This window comes from Kogia breviceps, chromosome 2, assembly GCF_026419965.1.
Source record: "Kogia breviceps isolate mKogBre1 chromosome 2, mKogBre1 haplotype 1, whole genome shotgun sequence".
NCBI classification, from domain to species: domain Eukaryota; kingdom Metazoa; phylum Chordata; class Mammalia; order Artiodactyla; family Physeteridae; genus Kogia; species Kogia breviceps.
The window spans coordinates 62160047-62180042 of record NC_081311.1 but is presented as its reverse complement, the minus strand read 5'-3'; the positions used below and the strand labels follow the sequence as shown (position 1 = coordinate 62180042).

General features: G+C 55.3%; 1 protein-coding gene across 1 annotated transcript in view; it reads left to right on the top strand.

Annotated features, from left to right (window-relative positions):
* CDH23 (cadherin related 23) overlaps positions 1–19996 on the top strand; it is a 466374-nt gene that overhangs the window by 259382 nt on the left and 186996 nt on the right. Inside the window, exons 13-15 of the mRNA XM_059054180.2 lie at positions 11090–11095; positions 12885–13034; positions 13518–13676. Coding sequence (XP_058910163.1) covers positions 11090–11095; positions 12885–13034; positions 13518–13676 — 315 coding nt within the window. The remainder of the gene's footprint in view (positions 1–11089; positions 11096–12884; positions 13035–13517; positions 13677–19996) is intronic.

The following is a 19996-nucleotide window of genomic DNA, read 5'->3' as shown; positions in this document are numbered from 1 at the left end:
TAGGGGTAAGAGAGGGGTGACTAGAAAGGGATAGCACAAGGGAGTTTGGGGTGGGGGTGGACCTGTTCTGCATCCTGTTTGTGATGGGGGAATGCAAAGCTATATATTCTAAAATGCATAGAACTGTATACCCCAAAATGTCAATTTCACTGCATGTTAATTATAAAATTTCTAAAAATTTATATTATTGAAGACCTTTCCACCCGCATCCCCCCAAAACAGATGACGTGAAAGATACCAGCATAAATAGCACCACTGATGGACTTTTACGCTCAGATAGCACCATCCTTCTCTCCATTGTAATTTAATTCAACAAATATATAATACCACCCTCCTGTAAGGGAGACGCGTAGGCTGTAGGGCCATGAATGCCACAATGAGTTTGAACCTGATTCAGCAGGCAGTCAGGAGCCATCGACACTTCTTGAGTATGAGCGATACCCTCAGAGATGTGCTTTAGGTTGATTAATCTGGACAGAAGGAGAAAGAGGACAGGGTGATGGCAGATAGCACAAATGGGCAAGGGCTGGATGTGGGGTCCGTGAAAAAGATGAGGGTTGGAGTGAGGCTAGGGTTTGGAATCCCAGAGGTGGAAGTGGCAGAAGCTCAAAAGGGCAGGCGAGGGAAGTGGCTGGATGGAGGAAAAGATGGCAGCTGTCACCATCTGCCACCACTCTGCTGGGCATGGCCAGGCTCCTGGTTTCATCTTTCCCTCACCTTAGTTCTTCATCTGAATGCCCTCCACCACCCTCGCCTGTTCTCTCTCCGAGTCTCTCTCTGTTTATCTTTGTTAGCTTTTCTTTGAATCAGATCAACCCTCTCTTGCCCCCCTTCCCACTGTCTCTATCTTCTGATTTTTTCTCACACCCACACATTCACAGATACATACATGCAGCTCATTCACTCATGCCTGTATTGCTTTGTCTGTTTAACCACAGATACTACGTGGCCAATACCTGTGTGCCTGGGAAGGTGTGGCATGGGTCATGTAGGCAGGGCTCTTTGCAAACCTGGGCAGCTGTGCCTGGGTTTGACTTCGGGATGCCCAAGGGCAGCTGAGTGACACTGTCATCAGGCATGGTCACCCATCTGCCTGGAGCCCAATGCCCTGTCCCAGCCTAGGACCCTCTCCTTAGGGCATTTGTGGTGCCTTTGTTCTCAGGGAAGGGGCCCCAAGTCTGGGCAGCTCCACCCAGCAGAGGGCTATAGGAGCAGGAAGGAGATGAAATCACCCACTCCCCTCTGGCTCCCAGGACACCCAGGTTCATGGCCTCTAAAGAGTCTTGAGTTCTACCTGCCCCCCCCCCCCTGCACCAAGCCTCTTGAGGCAATGGGATCCCTCTCCGCCCCCTCTCTGCCACCCGGAGGCATGGGGAAGGTGGACTCGCTCTTGGAGAGGCAGAGGAATATAAAGTGGTGTGATTAGCGCAGGCAGGCAGAGTCCCCCTCCTGATTTCCATAAGGTGTGTAGATTTCTTTGCCTTGCCACATTTCTCTCTCTGTGGGAACAGGGAAATAGTTTTAGCGTGGTAAATGGACAGAGCCAGGCGGCTGCTCGGTGCAAGGCCCAGTCCCAGCTCTGCACCCTGCCCCTCCCTGCCCCTCCCTGCTCCGAGGCCAAGGCCGCTAGAGGGCCCAGCCAGGAAGCAGAGTCTGGACACCCCCTCCGCCAGCCCAGCGAGGCTCCCTGTCCTCCTGCTGTGGCCCTGCCCCCTCAGGCCTTGTGATCTTCTGCAGAAGGGCCCCCCGGAGGGAAGGGCAGGAAGATTAGAAGATTCTGGCCTTGGGGCAGACTGGGATGCACACCTTTTCTTCCTGCATTTTGGCCTCTCCTCCCTGCAGCTCTGAGTACACATACACTTTCGCCCACTGCCCCAACCCCAGCCAAAACTCGGGTGCAGAGTTTGCCCAGTGGAGTAAGAAAGGGGATTGAAGCCAGGTGTGAGGGTGACGTCCAAGTTGGCAGATTTTGACCAGAATGGCAGACTTTAATGTTAGAAAAGTGGCCGCCTGGGCTGGGAGCCCAGGCCACAAGGAAGGAATCCTTAAGCTTTCCACTTGGGACAGGTGCCTTCAAACAGGGTCCCATGCAGGAGAGAGGGAGGAAAGGATGAGGGGGCTATGGCCTGGCTCCCTTGGGATCTTGTGGGGTGGAGCATATTGTTCTGGAATTAAGAGCTCCGGCCTCATGAATCTCACATGGTCTTTGCTCGTGGAGGTACCAGTCCAGTACCTCTGGCCTGGGCAGCAGCAGTCTCTGCATGTGTGGGCCTGGAAAGGTCCCTTTGAGCCCTGGGCTTTCCACATAAAGCTTGCCCTTCAGCCACACCCACGGGCACTATTAAGGGGAGCCTAGGCCTCCTGACAGGTACCCCCTGAAGCCACTTTGTTTCAGTAAGTACCCACTGGGCTGATTGCTCAGGTCCCTAGAAGTCCAAGGTAGCCTAAAGATTTGGATGAAATGGCTATTTGCTTGGGGCATAGAAATGAGGCCAGAGTGACTGGTTCCATCTCTAGAGGTGGGTACAGTTAGCTTTGCTGTATCTAGTGGACATAAGTGGCACCTGTGACCCCCAGATGGAACCCACCCAGAGCCATGGTCACCAAGGCTGAGCAAGAGCTGCTAGTCAGCTGTGCACCCTCCTCATTGGTAAGGACCAGCTCCTGTGTATGAGCTGCTTGGGGTTTTGAGCCTCCAAAGTCAGCTCAGACTTTGGGGAGCACCTATGGGACACAGGGGCTGGTGTGGTTGGAACTAGATGCTTAGACTCCTTGTTTTCCACACCCAGCGCATGACCTCCACACCTGGACAGTGGTGCCAGCCGGCCCCTGCTGGGCTCTCAGACTCTCATGGTAGAGTTGGGGACCTATTATCCTAATATGCCTGAGATTGCCAAGGTTTTAGCACTTTAAGCCCACATCTCAGGAACCCTCTCAGTCTCAGGGCAAACTGGGACAGCTGGTCAACCAGGGGCAGTGCCCATCACCAGTGATGCAGGCTTGAGAGGGGGCCCACTCCAAGGCTCTGACCCAGACAGGCCTGGAACACAGAAGAGAAAGAGACAGCAGAGCTGAGCTACCCCTGCTTGACATGGGCTTTGCTGGGTCCCTGGAGTTGGGACTCAGCACGCAGGGACAGAAGGGGTGGGGAGAGGGGCAAGGAAAGAAACAAGCTGTCAAGTGTAGCTGGGTGAGATCCCCAAAGTGCACTAGGGTAATGGGCTGCAAATTAGGAAAACAGAATTTGAAAGCACCTGTCCCTCATTTACCTTAATGCATGTACCCAATGCACATTGTAATTCATTTCCCAGAAGAGCTGGGGCTGGCTGCAGGGCTGACAGACCGGTCCCTCTGGAGGGAGAGAGGGAGGGATGGAGAGAGAGAGGGAGAGAGGGAGGTGTGCACGTGCAGGTGAGGAGCACCTGCCCACCTCTCGATCTCTTCTGTAGTTGAATAACACACGTCTGCAAGTGATGGAACTGACAGCTCTCTAGTATTCTTTCTCCAAAGTGCCAGCTGCCAATAGGATTGAATTAGATTTCACAGGGGTTTTTGCAATACATGGAATTCACCAACAAATTACTCTTAAAGAGGGAAAATCAATTATTTGGAGCAGAGATAAGCTGAAGGCAAGGCAGCCTCGGATTGATCCTGTCTGTGCAGGCGTGTGTGGAATTCAACAGATAACCTGGGGAGAGGAGGGCCAGGTTTGCCGGGAGAGAGGGTTGGATGAGGGGGAAGCAGAGGAAGGGCCATGGGGGGAGGAGGAGGGAGGGAGGGAGGGAGAAAGAGTTGGAGGTAGAAGGTAAAGGAGAGAGGGAGAAAATGAAAAGGGAAAGGGGAGAGGGGAAGGGGAAGAAAACAGGGAGAAGAGGGATAAAAGCAAAAGGAGAAGAGAGAAAAGATGGAGAGGGAGGGAAGGGGAGAGAGAGAAGCATCAGAGGAGGCACGGAGAGAGGAGTGGACAGAGCAAGTGCGAAAAGCAGTCTGAAAGAGCACAGCAGGTGTTAACGGGGCCCTTAGAGAATCACCCAGTCCACGCTTCCCATTTTGCAGATCAGGGAACTGAGGCCCAGAGAGATAAAAGGTCGTGCCCCAGAGAGGAATGACAGATCCAGAGGAAACCTCAGATCCCTGCTTCCTGACCTCAGGCTCACACTGTTTAAGGGTCTGAACCACAGAGGAGCCTGGGAGGGGGGTGTAGGTGGACTGAGAGCCTGAAATGAGGGCTGTCCTTCACCCTGCTGCATCCTGGAAACCCTCTCAGGCCCAGGCCGACTGGGACAGTTGGTCAACCAGGAGCACTGCCCACCGTCTCTGATTCAGGCCTGAGAGTTGGCCCCTCCCAGGGTGGAGAAGCTGAGGCTCGGAGCCAGGCAAGCCTGGGATGCAGAAGAAGAAGACACAGCAGAGCTAAGCTACCACCATGTGACGTGGGCTTTGCTGGGTCTCTCGAGTTGGGACTCCGTGCCCAGTAACTGGAAGGGGTGGGAGGAACACCAGGAGACAGAAGGTGGCCGTTCACAGAGGCATTATTGGGGACATGCCAGCACCAGCTCTCCCAGACTCTGAAGCTTGGAAGGTCCCTGGGGACTGAGGCAGAGTCAGGGGATGGAGGCAATGACGGTGCAGGGCTTCTCCCCACTGTCCCCTGGACTCCAACTTCACAGTGGGCAGCCTGCGCAGTGGGTGTGGGACAGCTGCCCTGGGCAGGCAGGTGGGGCCAGAGCAACTTGGTGCCCCCGCTTAAGTGTGGGGCTGGGGAAGAAGCAGAAAGTTTGGAAGTGAAGGGGTGAGGAGAGGCTGGCCCCCTGCCAAGTTCACTTGGGCGTGTCTGACTGGAGTTAGTTAAGTGAAAGGATGGACAAAGGAGTGATGAAGAATACATCTTCCGTGGACTTTGATTTTCTGCCGTTCAATAGCATGGATTAGACCAACAGGGCACAGTGGAAAAGGGAGGGAGGCCTAGGGCCCCATGCCCAGGATGGGGGGATCCCCTCACCCATGCACACATCCAAGCCTTTGTCCTTCTCTGCCTGCCCCTCTCATTCCTGGCCAAGCCGAGGTCTAGAAATCAGCCCCTCCCCAGGGGTACCTCTCTCCCTCCACTCCCTTCCAGAACAAAAATAACCACTCTTTTATTGAGCACTTACTCCATCCCAAGCACTTTACTAATATTTTGCTGCTCTCCCACAATAGCCCTCTCAGGTAGGCTTCATTCTTCCCATTTTGCAGGTGAGGAAGTTGAGGTTCAAGGAGATAAAATTGTGCAAAAATCACACAGCTGGAAAGGGTAGTACCCACATCTGGACTCAGGTCTAACTCCAAAGCCTGTGCTTTCATCCACCACTGAAGCTTAGGGCCTCACACCTTGGAATCACTGGTCAGAGGGCTCTTCCCTGGCTGGCCTGAATTTGGGACAGGGCTTCTGCGAGGGTGGCACTGACTCTGTGGACCCGTCTCCGCACTCCAGGTCCCCAGCCCCATTCCCACCTTGAGCTAAGGGTGTCCCACCAGCCCACAGAGTGCTCTGGGTGCCTCTGGGCGGGGCGGTCCCTGGGCCTTCTTCGTCTTGGTTCACAACACTGCAGAATCCCTAGTCCCCTCTACATGCACGTGACCCTGGTCCTTCCTCTTCTGTTGAAAGGAATTAAGGTCCCCTCCAGGGCACATCGTGGTTCATAGGGTGGGGTGAGGGTCCCCTAGCATTTGAGTACAAAGGAAAAACACACACAGGGCTCCTGCCATCAGGGAGCCTTCTCCTGTCTTAGGCAAGAAAACATAGCCCACAAGTCACGCACCAAAACCTGGTGAAGCAAAGAGACAACACTGCTGCTTAGTCCTGTGGGGTATGCTTTATTCTCCCCACTTCACAGACGAAGAAATTGAGGCTCCAGGAGTGGAGGTGCGTTGCCCAAGCTTACACAGCTAGGAAGCCGCAGAGCCTGTTTCCCAACCCTGAACCCCATTCTCTCTACTGCATTACACCACTGGGTCACCAACCCAGCCACTAGCCTGACCAACAGTGGAGGGAGATGAGCATCTCTAAGGGGCAAACTGGTGCCACCATCAGCAGGGAGGTACCTCAGGATGGGGAGAACCAGGCAAGAGTCAGCAGGATGAGGAAGGCACCTGCAGGTCTCACATCCAGGGAAGGAGTCTGGGGGCTGGGTCAGGCCTTCCTCCCTTTGGGGGACCAGGTCATCTACCTAGGGAAGTGCCAGTGGCCAGAGCCTGCAGGGGATGACTGGGGGAAGCCATATCCAGAGAGAAGTCAGGTGCAGGCTCTGAGAGCACCCAGGACACCTCCAAGCAAGCCTAATGGCCTGACAGGGTGGAATCTGCTCCCCAAGAGGAGGGAAGGGCCTTGCATATGGCAGCTGTTAACCAGTGTGAATGCCACCCGGGACCCTGCCAGGGTTGTTGTGAGCACTCAGTGAGCTAGCAGTTGTAGAGGACCCAACAAATAATAACCTCTCAATACATAGTTGAAAAACAACACTGGGTCAATCACGGAACCAGTATTGGCTGTGGGAGCTGCAAAGAGGCTAGGCAGGAACGTCCTTGCTGGGCAGGGTCTGCTCTGACTGCCCTCAAGGCGACCCCTCCACTTCTAGGAGTGGGAGGGGAGGTTTGGGGAGTCGAGGCTGGGGAGGCAGCCCCTGCTGGCAGCGGCCGATACCTTGGGCTGGGGGCTGGTGTGCTGCCCTCCACGGGGTAGGGGACGGGGGTACCAAGACTTCAGTCACCAGGAGCAAAGCGTAGCTCGCTGCACGGGGCGGGGGTAGTGAGGAGCGATTTCATGCGTCCCTCCCCGCCAATAAATAAAGAAAGCCAAACTGTCGCAGCCCCATGGGCAGCCAGCCGGCTCCCCAGCCCGGTGCGAGGAGGGGCTGACGCTACAGCTCGGCTCTGGGACCCGCGGCTGCCGGCTATCAGCCTTCTCATCGCCTCTCCTGGCTGGAAGAGAATTTAATCCACTGGGCTCCTCTCCACACACACTGGGATCCTTTTGATGTTCCTCTTTATCTCCTTTCCCAACAAAATTGCCCCTCGACAGCTCCAAGAGGGCCTCCTGCCTCTCCCCACCCCCCCCCTCCCTCCCCGCCCCACTAAGCAGCACGCACTCAGCTCCCCACCCCCCAGCGGGCTGCGAGCAAGGAGCAAGGGCTCGGAGCAAGGGCGTGGAGGAGACAGGACCGGAGGGGCAGGGCCGCACCCTCCTACAGCCCGGGCTCCCCTCCCCTCTACCTTGCTCCCTGATCTTGGGAGAGGCACGCTTTGCCCCTTGGGCCTCGCTCCTGGCATTTAGCGAATGTAGGAAGGGTCTTCCAGTGCCATCTGATGCCAGTTCTTTGCATATATGAGGAGCAGCGTTCTGTAGAGGGAGCGACACGCAGCAGGCCCGGAGAGTCAGATGATGAAGAACTTGGACTCTGTAGGAGTCAGTACTGACCCGAGTTTGAATCCTTCACTGGCAGCTGTGCATCTTGAACAAGTTACCCTCTCTGGCCTCAGTTTCCTTCTCTGTAAAAAGGGTGAACTGGTGCTGACGTCACTGGGATGTGAAAATTTTGGTTACGGTATGGGAAGCACACGGTAGAGGCTGGGTAAATGGAAGCTGCTGTTTTAGTAGGCTCTGGGCTGAGGGCTGTAGTTAATAGGGGTTTTGCACCAATTTAACGAACTGGGTAATAATCCCCCACACACATCCCGAGGGATTGACAGTCACAAGCCAAGTCCCAGCGGGAATTAGCCCTCTGGGCAGGTTCTGAAAGGGGCAGGTTGAGCATTTGAGGGAATTTAGCCGGAGGTGGCTCTGGGGTCTCAGGACAGCCATATGCGGGATCCTGACAGCTACAGGCAGATCAGCGAGAAGGGAGCTGACCTCACTCGTTGAGACCCAGAGATCTCATATGAAGGGGCCAAGAGGCCCTGGGGTGGGGAGGAGGTCGGAAACGCAGTGCTGCCGCCTGGCCAGGTGCTCGTCCTGAATCTGCACTGAGCTAGCACCACCTTCCCAGGCGTCCCCTCAGTCACCCTGCCTGCGCGCTCCCTCACCCCAGCCTGGCTCTGTCCCGGTGATTCTCAAACTTCAGCGTGCATCAGAACACCTGGAGGGCTTGTTAAAACAGTGCTGAGCCCCACCCCCAGGGTTTCTGATATGGTAAACCTGAGTGTGGCCGCCAAATCTGCATTTCTAACAACTTCCCAGGTGATGCTGATGCTGCCCGTTCCTGTAGAACACTCAGAGAACCACTGCTGTCCCCGAGTAGTTCTCACCCTTGGGTGCACATTAGAACGAGTTAACCTGAAGAGCGTTATAAAATCCTGATGTCTTGTCTCCTCCACTCCAAGTCTAATTTCCTTGGTCTGGGGTGCAGCCTAGGCATGGGGCTATTTTAAAGTGCCCCAGGTGGGTTGTTTTATTCCAAATAAATTTATTTATTTATTTATTTATTTTTGGATGCATTGGGTCTTCGTTGCTGCACGTGGGCTTTCTCTAGCTGTGGCGAGCGGGGGCTACTTTTTGTTGTGGTGCACGGGCTTCTCCTTGCGGTAGCTTCTTTTGTTGGGGAGCACAGGCTCTAGGCACGTGGGCCTCAGTAGTTGTGGCACACGGGCTTAGTTGTTCCGTGGCATGTGGGATCTTCCCGCGCCTAGGGCTCGAACCCGTGTCCCCTGCATCGGCAGGCGGATTCTTAACCACTGCGCCACCAGGGAAGTCCCTCCCCAGGTGGTTTTGATGTGTGGCTGGCTGGAGAACTACCACTCTGCCTCTGCCCTGCTCACCCTTCTGGATCCCCGTGGGTGCCTCCAAGCTGCCCTCCCTGCCCCAGCTGATGTCTTCCCAGCCCTGACTGAGCAACGTGGTTCCCTAGGGAGTGTCAAAAAAATGCAGCTGCCTGGGCCCCACCCCTGAGAGATTCTGACACAGTGGCCCTAGGCATCTGAGTTTCTTTTTCGAGCTCCACTGGCAATTCTGACATGCAGCCAGGTAAGGAGGGCTGCGCTGGTGTGAGTCACACATGGCCGCCAAGTTCACCTTCCGTTTTTAACCCCAGTGTTCCTGTGCTCCAGAGCCTAGAGTGGCTCCCTGCTGCTCACGGAAGCAATGTCATGCTGGAGCCCTCCAGATGGCGCTTGCAGAGGGACTCCAGGAGAGCTGCAAAGCCTCCCAATACCCCAACAATCTCCCCAGCTTCTGTACATGGACCCTTTGTAATCAGCTCACTTGTCTGCCTCATCATCAATTATTCGTTCTCCACTCCATGCCTTGCTTAGGCCAGTGGTTCTCAGATGGTGGTCTCAGACCAGCAGCGGTATCAGCATCACCTGGAACTTGTTAGAAATGCAAATTCACAGGTCCACCCCAGACCTACTGAATCAGATATTCCTGGGGGAGGACAGCAATCTGTAGTTTACCAAGCCTCCAGGTGATTCTGATACACGCTAAGGCCCGAGAACTGCGTGTTTAAAACCACTTCCTCCACCTGGAGTGCATTTTCCCTTCCTTCATTTCTAAAACAACCCCTCTTGGGGCAGCGTCTTCTGCTGGCGTTCTCTTAGATTTGGCCTTGGAGTGCTCAGCAATGCCATCTTGGTTTGTTCAGCTCCCTCATATTGCTGGATGGAACTCCAGTACATTCCCCCCGTGCCCTGGAGCTGCAGTTGGGGGACGCCCACATCAGGCCCTGACTCTGTTTCCCTCGGTCTGGAGGGCACCCCAGCCTGGGAGCTGGGCCTGGGCTCTTATCCTCCCTCTGCCGCCAACCTCTGTGAATTCCATTTCCTCTGGAGGGGTTTCCAAGCTCCAGTATTCCTTCATCTCCGCCGTGTGGCCCATGGGAAGAGGATCAAACAGAGTAACGGGTGAGGAAAAGCCGCTGAAGCCCAGTCGCATCTGAGCACCTTCTGTGTGCCTGCTCTGATGTGGCTTTGTACTGCCCCAGGGGCTCCCAACAGCAACTACAGAAGGTTATTCTGTGGTTATTCTGAACTGTGTCTGGCAAAGAGTAGGCATCCAGTGAATGTTTTCTGTGTGATTGTTGTTGGTATCGTCAACTATTTGAACAATTGTGAAACAAGTTTCAGGACATAGTTTTAAGTGGAAAAAATCCAACACAGCAGTGTGTAGAGCATGCTACTGTTTGTGTCGAAGAGGGGAGGCGTAGATACACAATGCTCTTACATGCATGGATTTCCTGGGGAAAGAGACTCAGTGATTGGGGTATGGTTGTCTCTGGGGAAGGCTCTCAAAGGGTATAGGGGCAACAGGGAAAGGGAGTCGGTTGTGTGCCCTTTACACTTTTTTTTTTTTTTTTTTTTTGCGGTACGCGGGCCTCTCACTGTCGTGGCGTCTCCCATTGTGGAGCACAGGCTCCGGAGGTGCAGGCTCAGCAGCCATGGCTCACGGGCCCAGCCGCTCCGCGGCACGTGGGATCTTCCCAGACCTGAGATCAAACCCGTGTCCCCTGCATCGGCAAGCGGACTCTCAACCACTGCGCCACCAGGGAAGCCCCTCCTTTACACTTTTGAATGAACTCTGTGAAGATTTTCCGAGTCTGTGTTAATCACGTCATTAACATTTTCTATGTTAGGAAAATTAAAACATAACAATGCTTGGGGTCGTTTCCTGCAGGGGTTCTGTCCAGGCTCCTGGGAGTAGGACAGAGGGACGTGGCCCCTCCTCTCCCAGCCTTTGACCATCCCCACCTCCCTCTGGGTGAGAACAGAGGGAGCTCAGGGATTCAGGAACCCCTGCCCGCCTCACGCTTTGTGCCCCTATACCTCTTCCTCTGTGTCCCTCCCCTTCCTCTGGATGTGGGGCTGCACAGACCTTGCCACACCCCAGCACGTATGTGCACACCCCACACACACACACCCCTCCTTGGCACCCCAGGGGACGTGGCCCAGCAGATGCAGAGGGGGCTGTTCCTCCGGAGCTGGGTGTGCTCCTGGGGTCCAACTCGGCCCCTTTCTGTTACCCTGACCTTGGATCTCACCATTTTCTCTCTGGTTCCTTCTTCCTCCTTCCCGGCTCCTTCTCTGTCTCCATACCCTCTGACTGACCGACTTCCCCTGATAGAACCTGGTAAGTGAGCCTGGGAAGGGCTGGGGCTGGGAGGCATGCGGGGCACTGTGGGGAGGGAGCTCCGGTGGGGGGCATGCTCCACCTGCTGTGGGCACAGCTCAGACGGCCCACCCCCTCGGGCCCCAGTTCCTGTGGAGGGGCCAAGGTCCAGGGGAGGGAGAGATGTCGGTGTCAGCTGCTCAGGGCTGTCACAGGCTGCCGGCTTTGGCTATTAGTGCCCCTTCGGGCATTTAATTGGTCCTCTCGGTCTGATGGATGGATTCCACGCCAGGGAGACTTGGAAACTCCACAGCCCAACAGGGCCGGAAGAACGTTGCCTGCACAATCCGCGGGATCCCCTCTGGGCTGGGGGCCCTGGAGGACCCGCTGCCTGCCTAGATCCCCAAATTGGCAGTGCCCTTATTTTGCCAATTTGTAGTTGTAAGTAGAAAAACCTCAAGAGACCGAGGGTTAACATGCATTTATTTCACAAAAGTGTCTGAGCACCTAAGAGACAGCTCCAAGGGCATCAGAATCTTGTGAATCTCAGGCTTCGCTGAGGATGTCCTTTCCACCCTTGCTGGGACCACCCCTCTCTGATGGTGTAAAGGCTTCCAGGTTGCCTGGATGCCCCTGTCTCAGCAGGAATGGGTTCTGGGAGGAAGCCCCTCAACATCCCTGGACAACCAAGAAGAGAGGCGTGCCTCCCTGCCAGCCCCTGGTTCCACAGGAACACGTGCCCAGAGGGGCTGTACTGGGGTCTGGGCTGAGGGAGGGTCATACAGGCCGAGCAGGAGGACGTGTCCTCCTGGCACTGAGAGCCCAGGTCTGTAACCCACTGAGCATCTCAGCAAGAGTCGGGAGAGGCTCTTGACTGGTTAGTTCCAAATCACAGGCCACCCACCTAGATTGGAGGGGGCTCATCTGGGGGTAATTCCCCCCCATGCAGGAGGTCGAATCACTTTCAGAGCAGACCAGTCTCCAGGTCATCAGTAAGCCCTGTCTCCCACCTTCAGCAGTAGCTCCTCCTCCTCATCTGGAGACTTGGGTAGCATGGAGAGAGAGATCACACGTTTTGTGTGAGGACAAGCCAGGTGGCATCTGAGGGCTCCCGTGAGCTCTGGCCCTGATTGGAATGATCAGAAACGCCTGACCTAGAGTGAGGCCTCCCCACCTGAAACCATGGCCTTGGGCTGCTGGGCTGTAGAAGAACCAGTGAAGGACCTGGTGTCTCTGCACTATCCGGGATTCCGTGTCCTCCCAGCCACCACGTCTGGCCACAGAGAGGGCACATGGGGGTTCACTTTGCCACTCAGCCCTCTGGGTGGTTCCCATGCCACGTGTAAGCAAGGCAGTGTTCCCCCTGATTGACATGGTCCAGAGGGATGACGGAGGAGAAGCAGTGTCCTGCTCTGGCCCTCATGCCCTATCCTGTCCAAGCCAACCGTGGATGCTTATTTGCTTCTCTCCCCTCCCTTCTGACCCTCTTTCCTCCTCTTTCCTCCATCTCCCTGCCGGGTCTTGCAGCTGGCAAGTGCCTCTCCAGTTGAGGTCACTGGGGCAGAGGAAGGGAGCAGGAGATGGAAAATGAACCAAACCCTCTGCAAGGGACATTGTGGGCATCTGATGGGGTGAGGAAGGCAGAAAGAATTGGAGGAGACTTCCAGAAGGCCTAGACATGAGCAGAAGGGTCAGGGAGCCAGGCCAAGATCGCCCAGGGGAGGCCAGGCCACTTTGGAGTTGGGGGTAGACAAGCCCTGCTTCAGCCCCGGTGCCCCCTCTGACTGGTTTCTTCTCCATTTTGATCCAGGGTCTGAACAGCATGTTCGAGGTGTACCTGGTGGGGAACAACTCTAACCACTTCATCATCTCCCCAACCTCTGTCCAAGGGAAGGCAGACATTCGCATCCGGGTGGCCATCCCCCTGGACTATGAGACTGTGGACCGTTACGACTTCGACGTAAGTCCCGCTCACCCTCTCCTTGGCCGGGTGGGGGATTTCAGGGGAGGGAGGGGGGTGGCACCGTCCCCTTAAATCCCCGCTTCCACCTCTCCCCATTCTTCCCTCGTGGATCTGACCCAGAGAAGCCCACTGAGCTATGGCAGGGGCTAGGCCGGGCCTCCTCTTTTCCAGGAGGACGAGGAAATGTCCAGGAATTGAGTGGAATTTCATTAGGTACCATCCGAGCCTCAGAAGCCCATCAGGAGACTCTGCTGCCCAGCGTCAGCCAGCACGGCCCCCGTTAGCCCCTTCCTTCCCAGCAGATTCTGTAGCCACCCTAACCCCATGAGTGCTGATGGAGGGATTCACGTACATCTGGGATGGGCAATGACTCAGACTGGTGCTCTGGGTTGAAATGGGCAGAGGCCCCAGGGGGACTTACGGGAACGAGGGCTCCAGGAGCATGTGAGAGCTTACCTGGCCCCTGCTCTATGCATCCAGCTCTTTGCCAATGAGAGTGTGCCTGACCACGTGGGCTATGCCAAGGTGAAGATCACCCTCATCAACGAGAATGACAACCGGCCCATCTTCAGCCAGCCACTGTACAACATCAGCTTATATGAGAATGTCACCGTGGGGACCTCTGTGCTGACAGTCCTGGTGAGTCTCCGCTCTCCTGCAGGGCAACTGAGCTCTGGGGTAGACCATCAGGAGGCATCCAGAGGGATCCAAGGAGTCTGAGCAGTCAGGGAACAGGGTGCCCCAAGCCCTCAGAGGCTGTGGTGTTAGTATACTAGAGCATCTGGACTCTTCATGATGGGCTTCCTTGGCCAGGGCAGCCCTGTGGAAAAGGGACCAACCTGGGGAAGAATGAGGTTGGGCCCAGGATACTTTGGTTTTCTGCCTTGTCCCTGAGAGATACTGGGCCTGGGTGGGCCAGGAGCCCTGGACCTGCCCTCTAATGGGGGGGACAAGTGCCAGCCATCTCTCAGGCAGGTGATCCTCTCTATCTGAAGAATGGGTTCCTTGAAGATGCCTGGACATCCCCAGCTGTCTTTGGCTGGGACTTTGACAGGGCACCCCTCCCAGTGTCCACTTGTATCCGTTAGTACTCGTGGTCGCAAGGGACAGAAACCTTTAAGTGGCTCAAGCAAAAAAGGATTGGCTCATGTAACTCAAAAGTGTACGTGATTTCAGGCATGGCTGTATCCAGGCACTCAGCTGAGCAGGAATCTGACTTCAGCACCGGGTTCTGCTTTTTTATATTGGCGGAGAGGGACACCAGCACCCTTAGGCTCACTTCTCACCAATTTATCAACCCCAGTGGAGGAAAAAATATTCTTTTTCAATCGTTCCAGCAAAAGTCCCAGAGCTGATTCTCATTGACCCAGCTTATTGGGCCACCCTGGAACCAATCATCATAATTCTGATATACCAGAGATGGGTCATACTCCCCTAGTGGAACGGGGTGTTGGGTCAACCCCATTCCAATTATATGGGCTGAAAATGGGACAGGATATTCTATAGCGGCTTCTGTTATCAGAAGAAAGAGGGTTGATGAGCAGACCAAAGTGGTAGATGTGTGCTACACAAGCTCAGGGGCTTTCCCATAGTAGGTGCTCAATAAACGTTATGGAGTTTAACTCGCTGCTGCCCCTCCCTGCCCACTGAGGCCCCCAGAGTCCTTCCACTTCTTGCTCCATTCTCACTCCAAGCACAGAGGTTGCCTGCCGATCTCAGGCCCCTACTCCATAGTGCGTTTACTCTACAGAAAGATGGTATGAGATTGTTTTGAGCCCCCAGGCCCTTCCCATCTGACAGTTATTAATATTTCAAACAGATGTTTAGCTAGGCAGGCCGTCAGATGTAAACAGTAAGTCTGCTGAGGCTGTTTTCCTGCCACCTGCTTCCCCAGCCCATGGCTCTGCCAGCTTTCACCAAGTTTCTCATTGCAATCAGTCACCTGGTGCCTGAGGCCCCTTGGGCCCTCCTGCAGCCTCTAGGGGCCCAACCAGAGAGCAAGTGCCAGAGGCTCTGGCCTTCTGGACCCAAAGAGAGCCTCTTCAGCCCCCCAGCCACCTTCCAATGTCAGGATGAAGGACACCCAAGCAGCCTGTCCCCCACAGGGCCTGGAGCCACATGGCAGAGAATTCAGATGTCAAGCCCAGGCTTGGTGGGTGGCCGGCGATTCCTTCGTGTCGTTCTTGCTGGGGATGGAGGGTCTCACTTTGCAGTCCCTAGTTCCTGTGGCCCTGGCAAGGGTTGAGGGGAGCCTAGTGGGTAGGGTGGGGGGGGTGAAGTGTGGAACGGCACACCTCTTGGCTAATGGCCAGCTGCAGGTGCCAAGGATGATGTGTGAAGCCCAGTCCCATCTGGGGTTGGCACTGGAGAGTAGCTTCTCAAACTGGGTTTCCTCAAGCACTGGAGCAGTTCCTGGGCCTGCATGGACCCCTGCCCGCTGCCTATGACCCCTTTTCCAGTCCCTCTCCCAATGTTTAGCAGATGTGTTCAGTCCCCTCTGTGGCTACCTGAGGGTCTCCGTCCAGGGCTGGCTCATCTGGGCAGCCTCTAGTTCCTCAGTGTGTCTGTCCAAGCCCTGCCCACCTTCCTATCAAACCCTCAGCCCCAGGGTTTATGAAATTGTGCAGCTCTGAGGGGGCTGTTTCGCCCAACGATAAGCTCTAGCAGCAGGGCTGTGTGTCTGAAGGAGCTCAGGTCCTGAAGTGAAACAATGGGCCCTGCATCCCTGCCTTCTCTGTGTGCTGGTCTAACCGTATTACCTCTAAGAATCTTCGTTTCCCATCCGCAGAATGGGCGTGAGTTCCCCCCACCACTCCCGCTGCCACCAAGGCTGCTAGGTATGAATGACAGATGTGAAAGCATCCCCTGGTGACTCCCACTCACCGTCATCTCCCTGTCTCCCCAAGGTACTTCCAGAGCTCCTAGCCGGGGGCAAGTTTCACGGCCACACCTGCCACACCCACTGCCCTTCTCCACTCAGACCCAGGGTTAGCCCAGTCTCTCTACCTCCTTTGCTCCAGGAGGGGCTGAAATTATAGCTGTCTGCTCAGGGACTGTGAAATTCCTTCTCCATGACCTTTTCTGGGATGTTATTAAAACGTTTCATGGGCAGTTTTGTCAGAAAAAATAATTATGAAGAAAAGGAAAATGTTTCAGTTTGCACTGAAGGCCAGGGCAGAGCCTGCTGCAAGGGGCCTCCCCGCCCCACGCCGTGGCAGGGCCCCATTTCTGTGCCGCATCATCTGTCCTGGGGGAAGGCAGCAGTTCACCAGGGAGCTGGGAAAGCCGAAACAGGAGGGGGCCGTCGCCTGCAACCTGGGCATCCCAGATGGGATGGCATCCCTTCTCACCTCCCTGCTCCCCGGGCCTTCCTCAGCCCAGGTTTTGAGGCCCTTACAGCCCCAAGTTATAGAAAAATGAGTTTCCACTGGGGGAGGGGAAAGAGCGGGGATGTAGCGGTCAAAGACCTGACCTTGAGCCCCAACTCTGAAGGGTGACCACATAGGGGAGGGGTGTGTAGGGGCACATTTACCCACGTATGTTTGCTTGTGGGTGTGTGTGTGTATGCGTGCACGCACACAGGCATGCCCTTGTGTCTGTGCCTTTATGTGTGTGTGCAACTACATGCACTCAGATACATGTATATAACACGTGTGCATGCGTAGGTTCTTGTATGATGCTGGTGGTTCCCCATCCTCTAGGTTGTATGGTTTCTTTCCCTCTCATATCCCCAGGCTGCTCTGATTCTCTCCTGCCAATCCTGCCTCCTGACCTGATAATAGGGGTTGGGTGGGAAGGCCATGGGGTATCTTCCTAGGATTCTGCTGGGCTTCGGGCAGCCCTGTATCCTGGCCGATGGCTACCTGGGGCCTGGTGGGGTTTGTGGGTGCTGCTGGACAGTAGGAGAGCAATCTGAATGTTCAACAAATGATTTTTGAATACCCACCACTGTGTCAGGCACATGGCCCTGAGGATACAGTGGTGATGTGAGTCTTGCCCTCATGAAGTTTATAGTCTCTTGGGAAAGCCTGATGTTAGTACTAAGAAGTGAACCTTTACATTAAGCATTACTTGCTATGATGGAGAGAACAGGGAGCTATGAAAACCTGTAACAGGGAATCTGACCTTGACTGGGGTCAGGGAAGCCTTCCTTGAGGAAGTGGCATTTGAGTAGGCATTAACAGGTAAGTGAATGGAGAGAAGCACATTGGAGAAACAGGGAATAGCATGTGCAAAGGCCCTGTGGCTGGAATGCAGTGGTGGGGGTGTGATGCGCAAGGAAGTGGAGTGCTGCTCCTCTGAAGAGGCGAGGGTTGGGGGTGGGTTCAACTGTCTCTCCTGAATTGCACCCACCCCAAACATAACCACTGGGCTGCTGTTCTGATAGTGGAGAAATCTTGTATCAACCCATCCACATTCTCTTACCTGTTCCATCCTGGTGGCCCGTGGCCAGCATTTGGGAAACAGCTGGCAGAAGGTGTTCCTGGGATGTGCAAGGAGCCAGCCTGGCCTCCTGCAGTATGGAGCTCGTGTCCCCAGATTTATTAGCTCCATGTCCCCTGGTCAGTGAGAGAGGGACACTGAGGAGGAGGAGCATCCAGGAGGGCAGGTCTTCCTGCACTCCAAGAGGCCTTCCCTCCCTGCTCCAGGGGCGTGGGGCACAGCAAGGATGGGCAGAAGATGGAGTGCCGGACAAGATGGGATTCTTCCCCAGGCAGGAATCAAAGCAGGAAGGAGAGGTACATAAGAGCCTTGATGGGGCAGGTGCAGGGCCAGGACCAGATCAGTTTGTTCAGCCCAAGGATGGAGTGTCACCCCTCAACTCCAGGCAGACAGAGTGGCCTGTGGGGGCTGAAAGGCATGACTCCTCTCTCCCCTCCATGCCCCTCTTCCCAGCCAGTCCTTGGGAGGCTGGTACCATCTTGGGCAGGGCTCTGAATCCTGTTCTGTTGTGGGCCAGTCACTCCTTCTCCGGGATTTGGTTTTCTTCCCATCACATGAGGAAGATAGTGCCTGCCCAGCCTTCATTGGCTGGGCTGTTGGGAGACTCCAGTGCAGTGATGGGGTTGTAAATAGGTAAGGGATTACAGACCCAAGTCGTGGTTCTTATTATCATCAGCCTTAAAGGGCCCCATCTGGCCGCCCTTCAGCCTGTGTGTATGCCCAGCTCTGCGAGGTGGGCCTCTTTCCTCCTCTGTTACCTGGGGAGGTACCCTGACAGGATCCTACCTGGGAGGGTTGTCGTGAGAGTTCAGTGGAATGGTTGGTGAAAGACACTCGGTGCCGAGCCTGGCCGGGAACACTCAGAAAATGTCAGCAAGTCATGCCAGCCTCCCGCCTGAGCTTTGATGTAGCCAGGACTCGCTCTGAGTCGTGTAACCTGAGCATGTCCCTGAGCCTCTGGGGCCCCATCGTCCTTGTTATAAAGCTAGATGGTTGGGCCAATGCTGCTTCAGGGCCTTCTGGCTCCACGCGGCTTAATTCCAATGCACTCTGCCCAAGAGGAAAAGTTGATTTTTGCTGTTTAGTTTCGCTCCTGGCAACACAAACACGCTTCCTGTCCTCTGAGGGTCCCTCACCCACCCACTGTTCTCTAGAGCTCCCTTGCCTGCCCTGCCCTCCCTCTCCCAGCCCCCATCTGGAAGTTTGGTGAAGGTTCCAAGGTGGCCACTTCCCTGCTCCTGGAGCTCACCAGCTTTTCCTAGTCATCCAGCTTGGCCTCCCTCCCCAGGGGCATCAACAGAGGCAGCCCTGTTCCTGCTGGTCCCCTTCACTCCCTCCTCCCCTGCTTGCTGACACCAAAGGAAAAGGTGTGTGTGATGTCACTGCCCCAGGCTGACCCTGGTGAAGGCCAGCCTCAGTCCTGGAAGAACTGAAATGCAGCGTGCCTCTTCCATCAGCTGTCAGGCTGTGGGGCCTCTTCCCCAGCCCTGAGAGCCTGCAGGCTCAGGGCACACCGCACCACCACCACCCCGGCCCCCACCGCCCATGTTGCTGAATCCAAGGAATTTAACATGGGCCTCACCCCGGGTGCTGGGAACTCAATGGCCCAGCCACGTGGTCTGGGAAGGCCAGTCCCCTGCCTCGGCCTCAGGTGGTGCTCCCTGGTCCCTCTGGCCCCTTGCAGAAGGACTTACTGCTCTGCAAGTGTCCCCTCCCCTCTGGGAGGGGACACCTCCCAGCTGCATCAGCACCTGCAGGAGGGAACTTTAGGAGCAAAGCTTTGAAACCAGGGAGACTCAGGTTGAAATTCTGCCCCTACCCTTGCTATCTCTGTGACCCTAGACAGATGCCTGGCTGTGTCTGATCCTAAGTCCCCAAAGTTTGCTGTGGCAATGATAGTAATTATATCTATCCCGTCATTTTTAAAAGATGCATTTTAGACTGCTTACACCCAGAAAGCGCTGGGTGACTGACAGCTGTGCTTGCTAGTGCTGTTGCTGTTTTTCTTCTCCACCATCATATTTGGGGGTTAGTGGAGCTTCAGAGAACACTGGCTCTTAAACCTAGGTCTCTGGGTTCCTGGATGGCCCTGCCTTTGGCTCCTACTTCACTGGACACTGGGTCCTCTCAGTTGACACACTGGTGAGTTCTTGTCTGTGCCCGACCCTGGGCCTCTAACACTCAGGCCCCAGAGTTAAGGAGCAGAAGAGAGAGGTTAATTGAGGGTGTGGGAGGAGGGCTAAGACTCAGAGGAGGCAGGCAGCAGGTGTGACAGGAGGACTGGCTTCATGCATGTGTGGCCTGGGCATTTGCTTGGGAAGCTGGAAGTAGGAGGGCCTCACCCTGGGTTTGATGCTCTACTATCGCCGTCTTGAGATTCTTAATTTTTGAACAAGGGGCGCTGCATGTTCATTTTGCATTGGAAAATTATGCAAATTATGTAGCCTATCCTGGCTATAGGAGCTCCATAATTCTGTGCCCAAAGGAGCTCTGTGGTTGTCTGTTGTTTTCGTCTA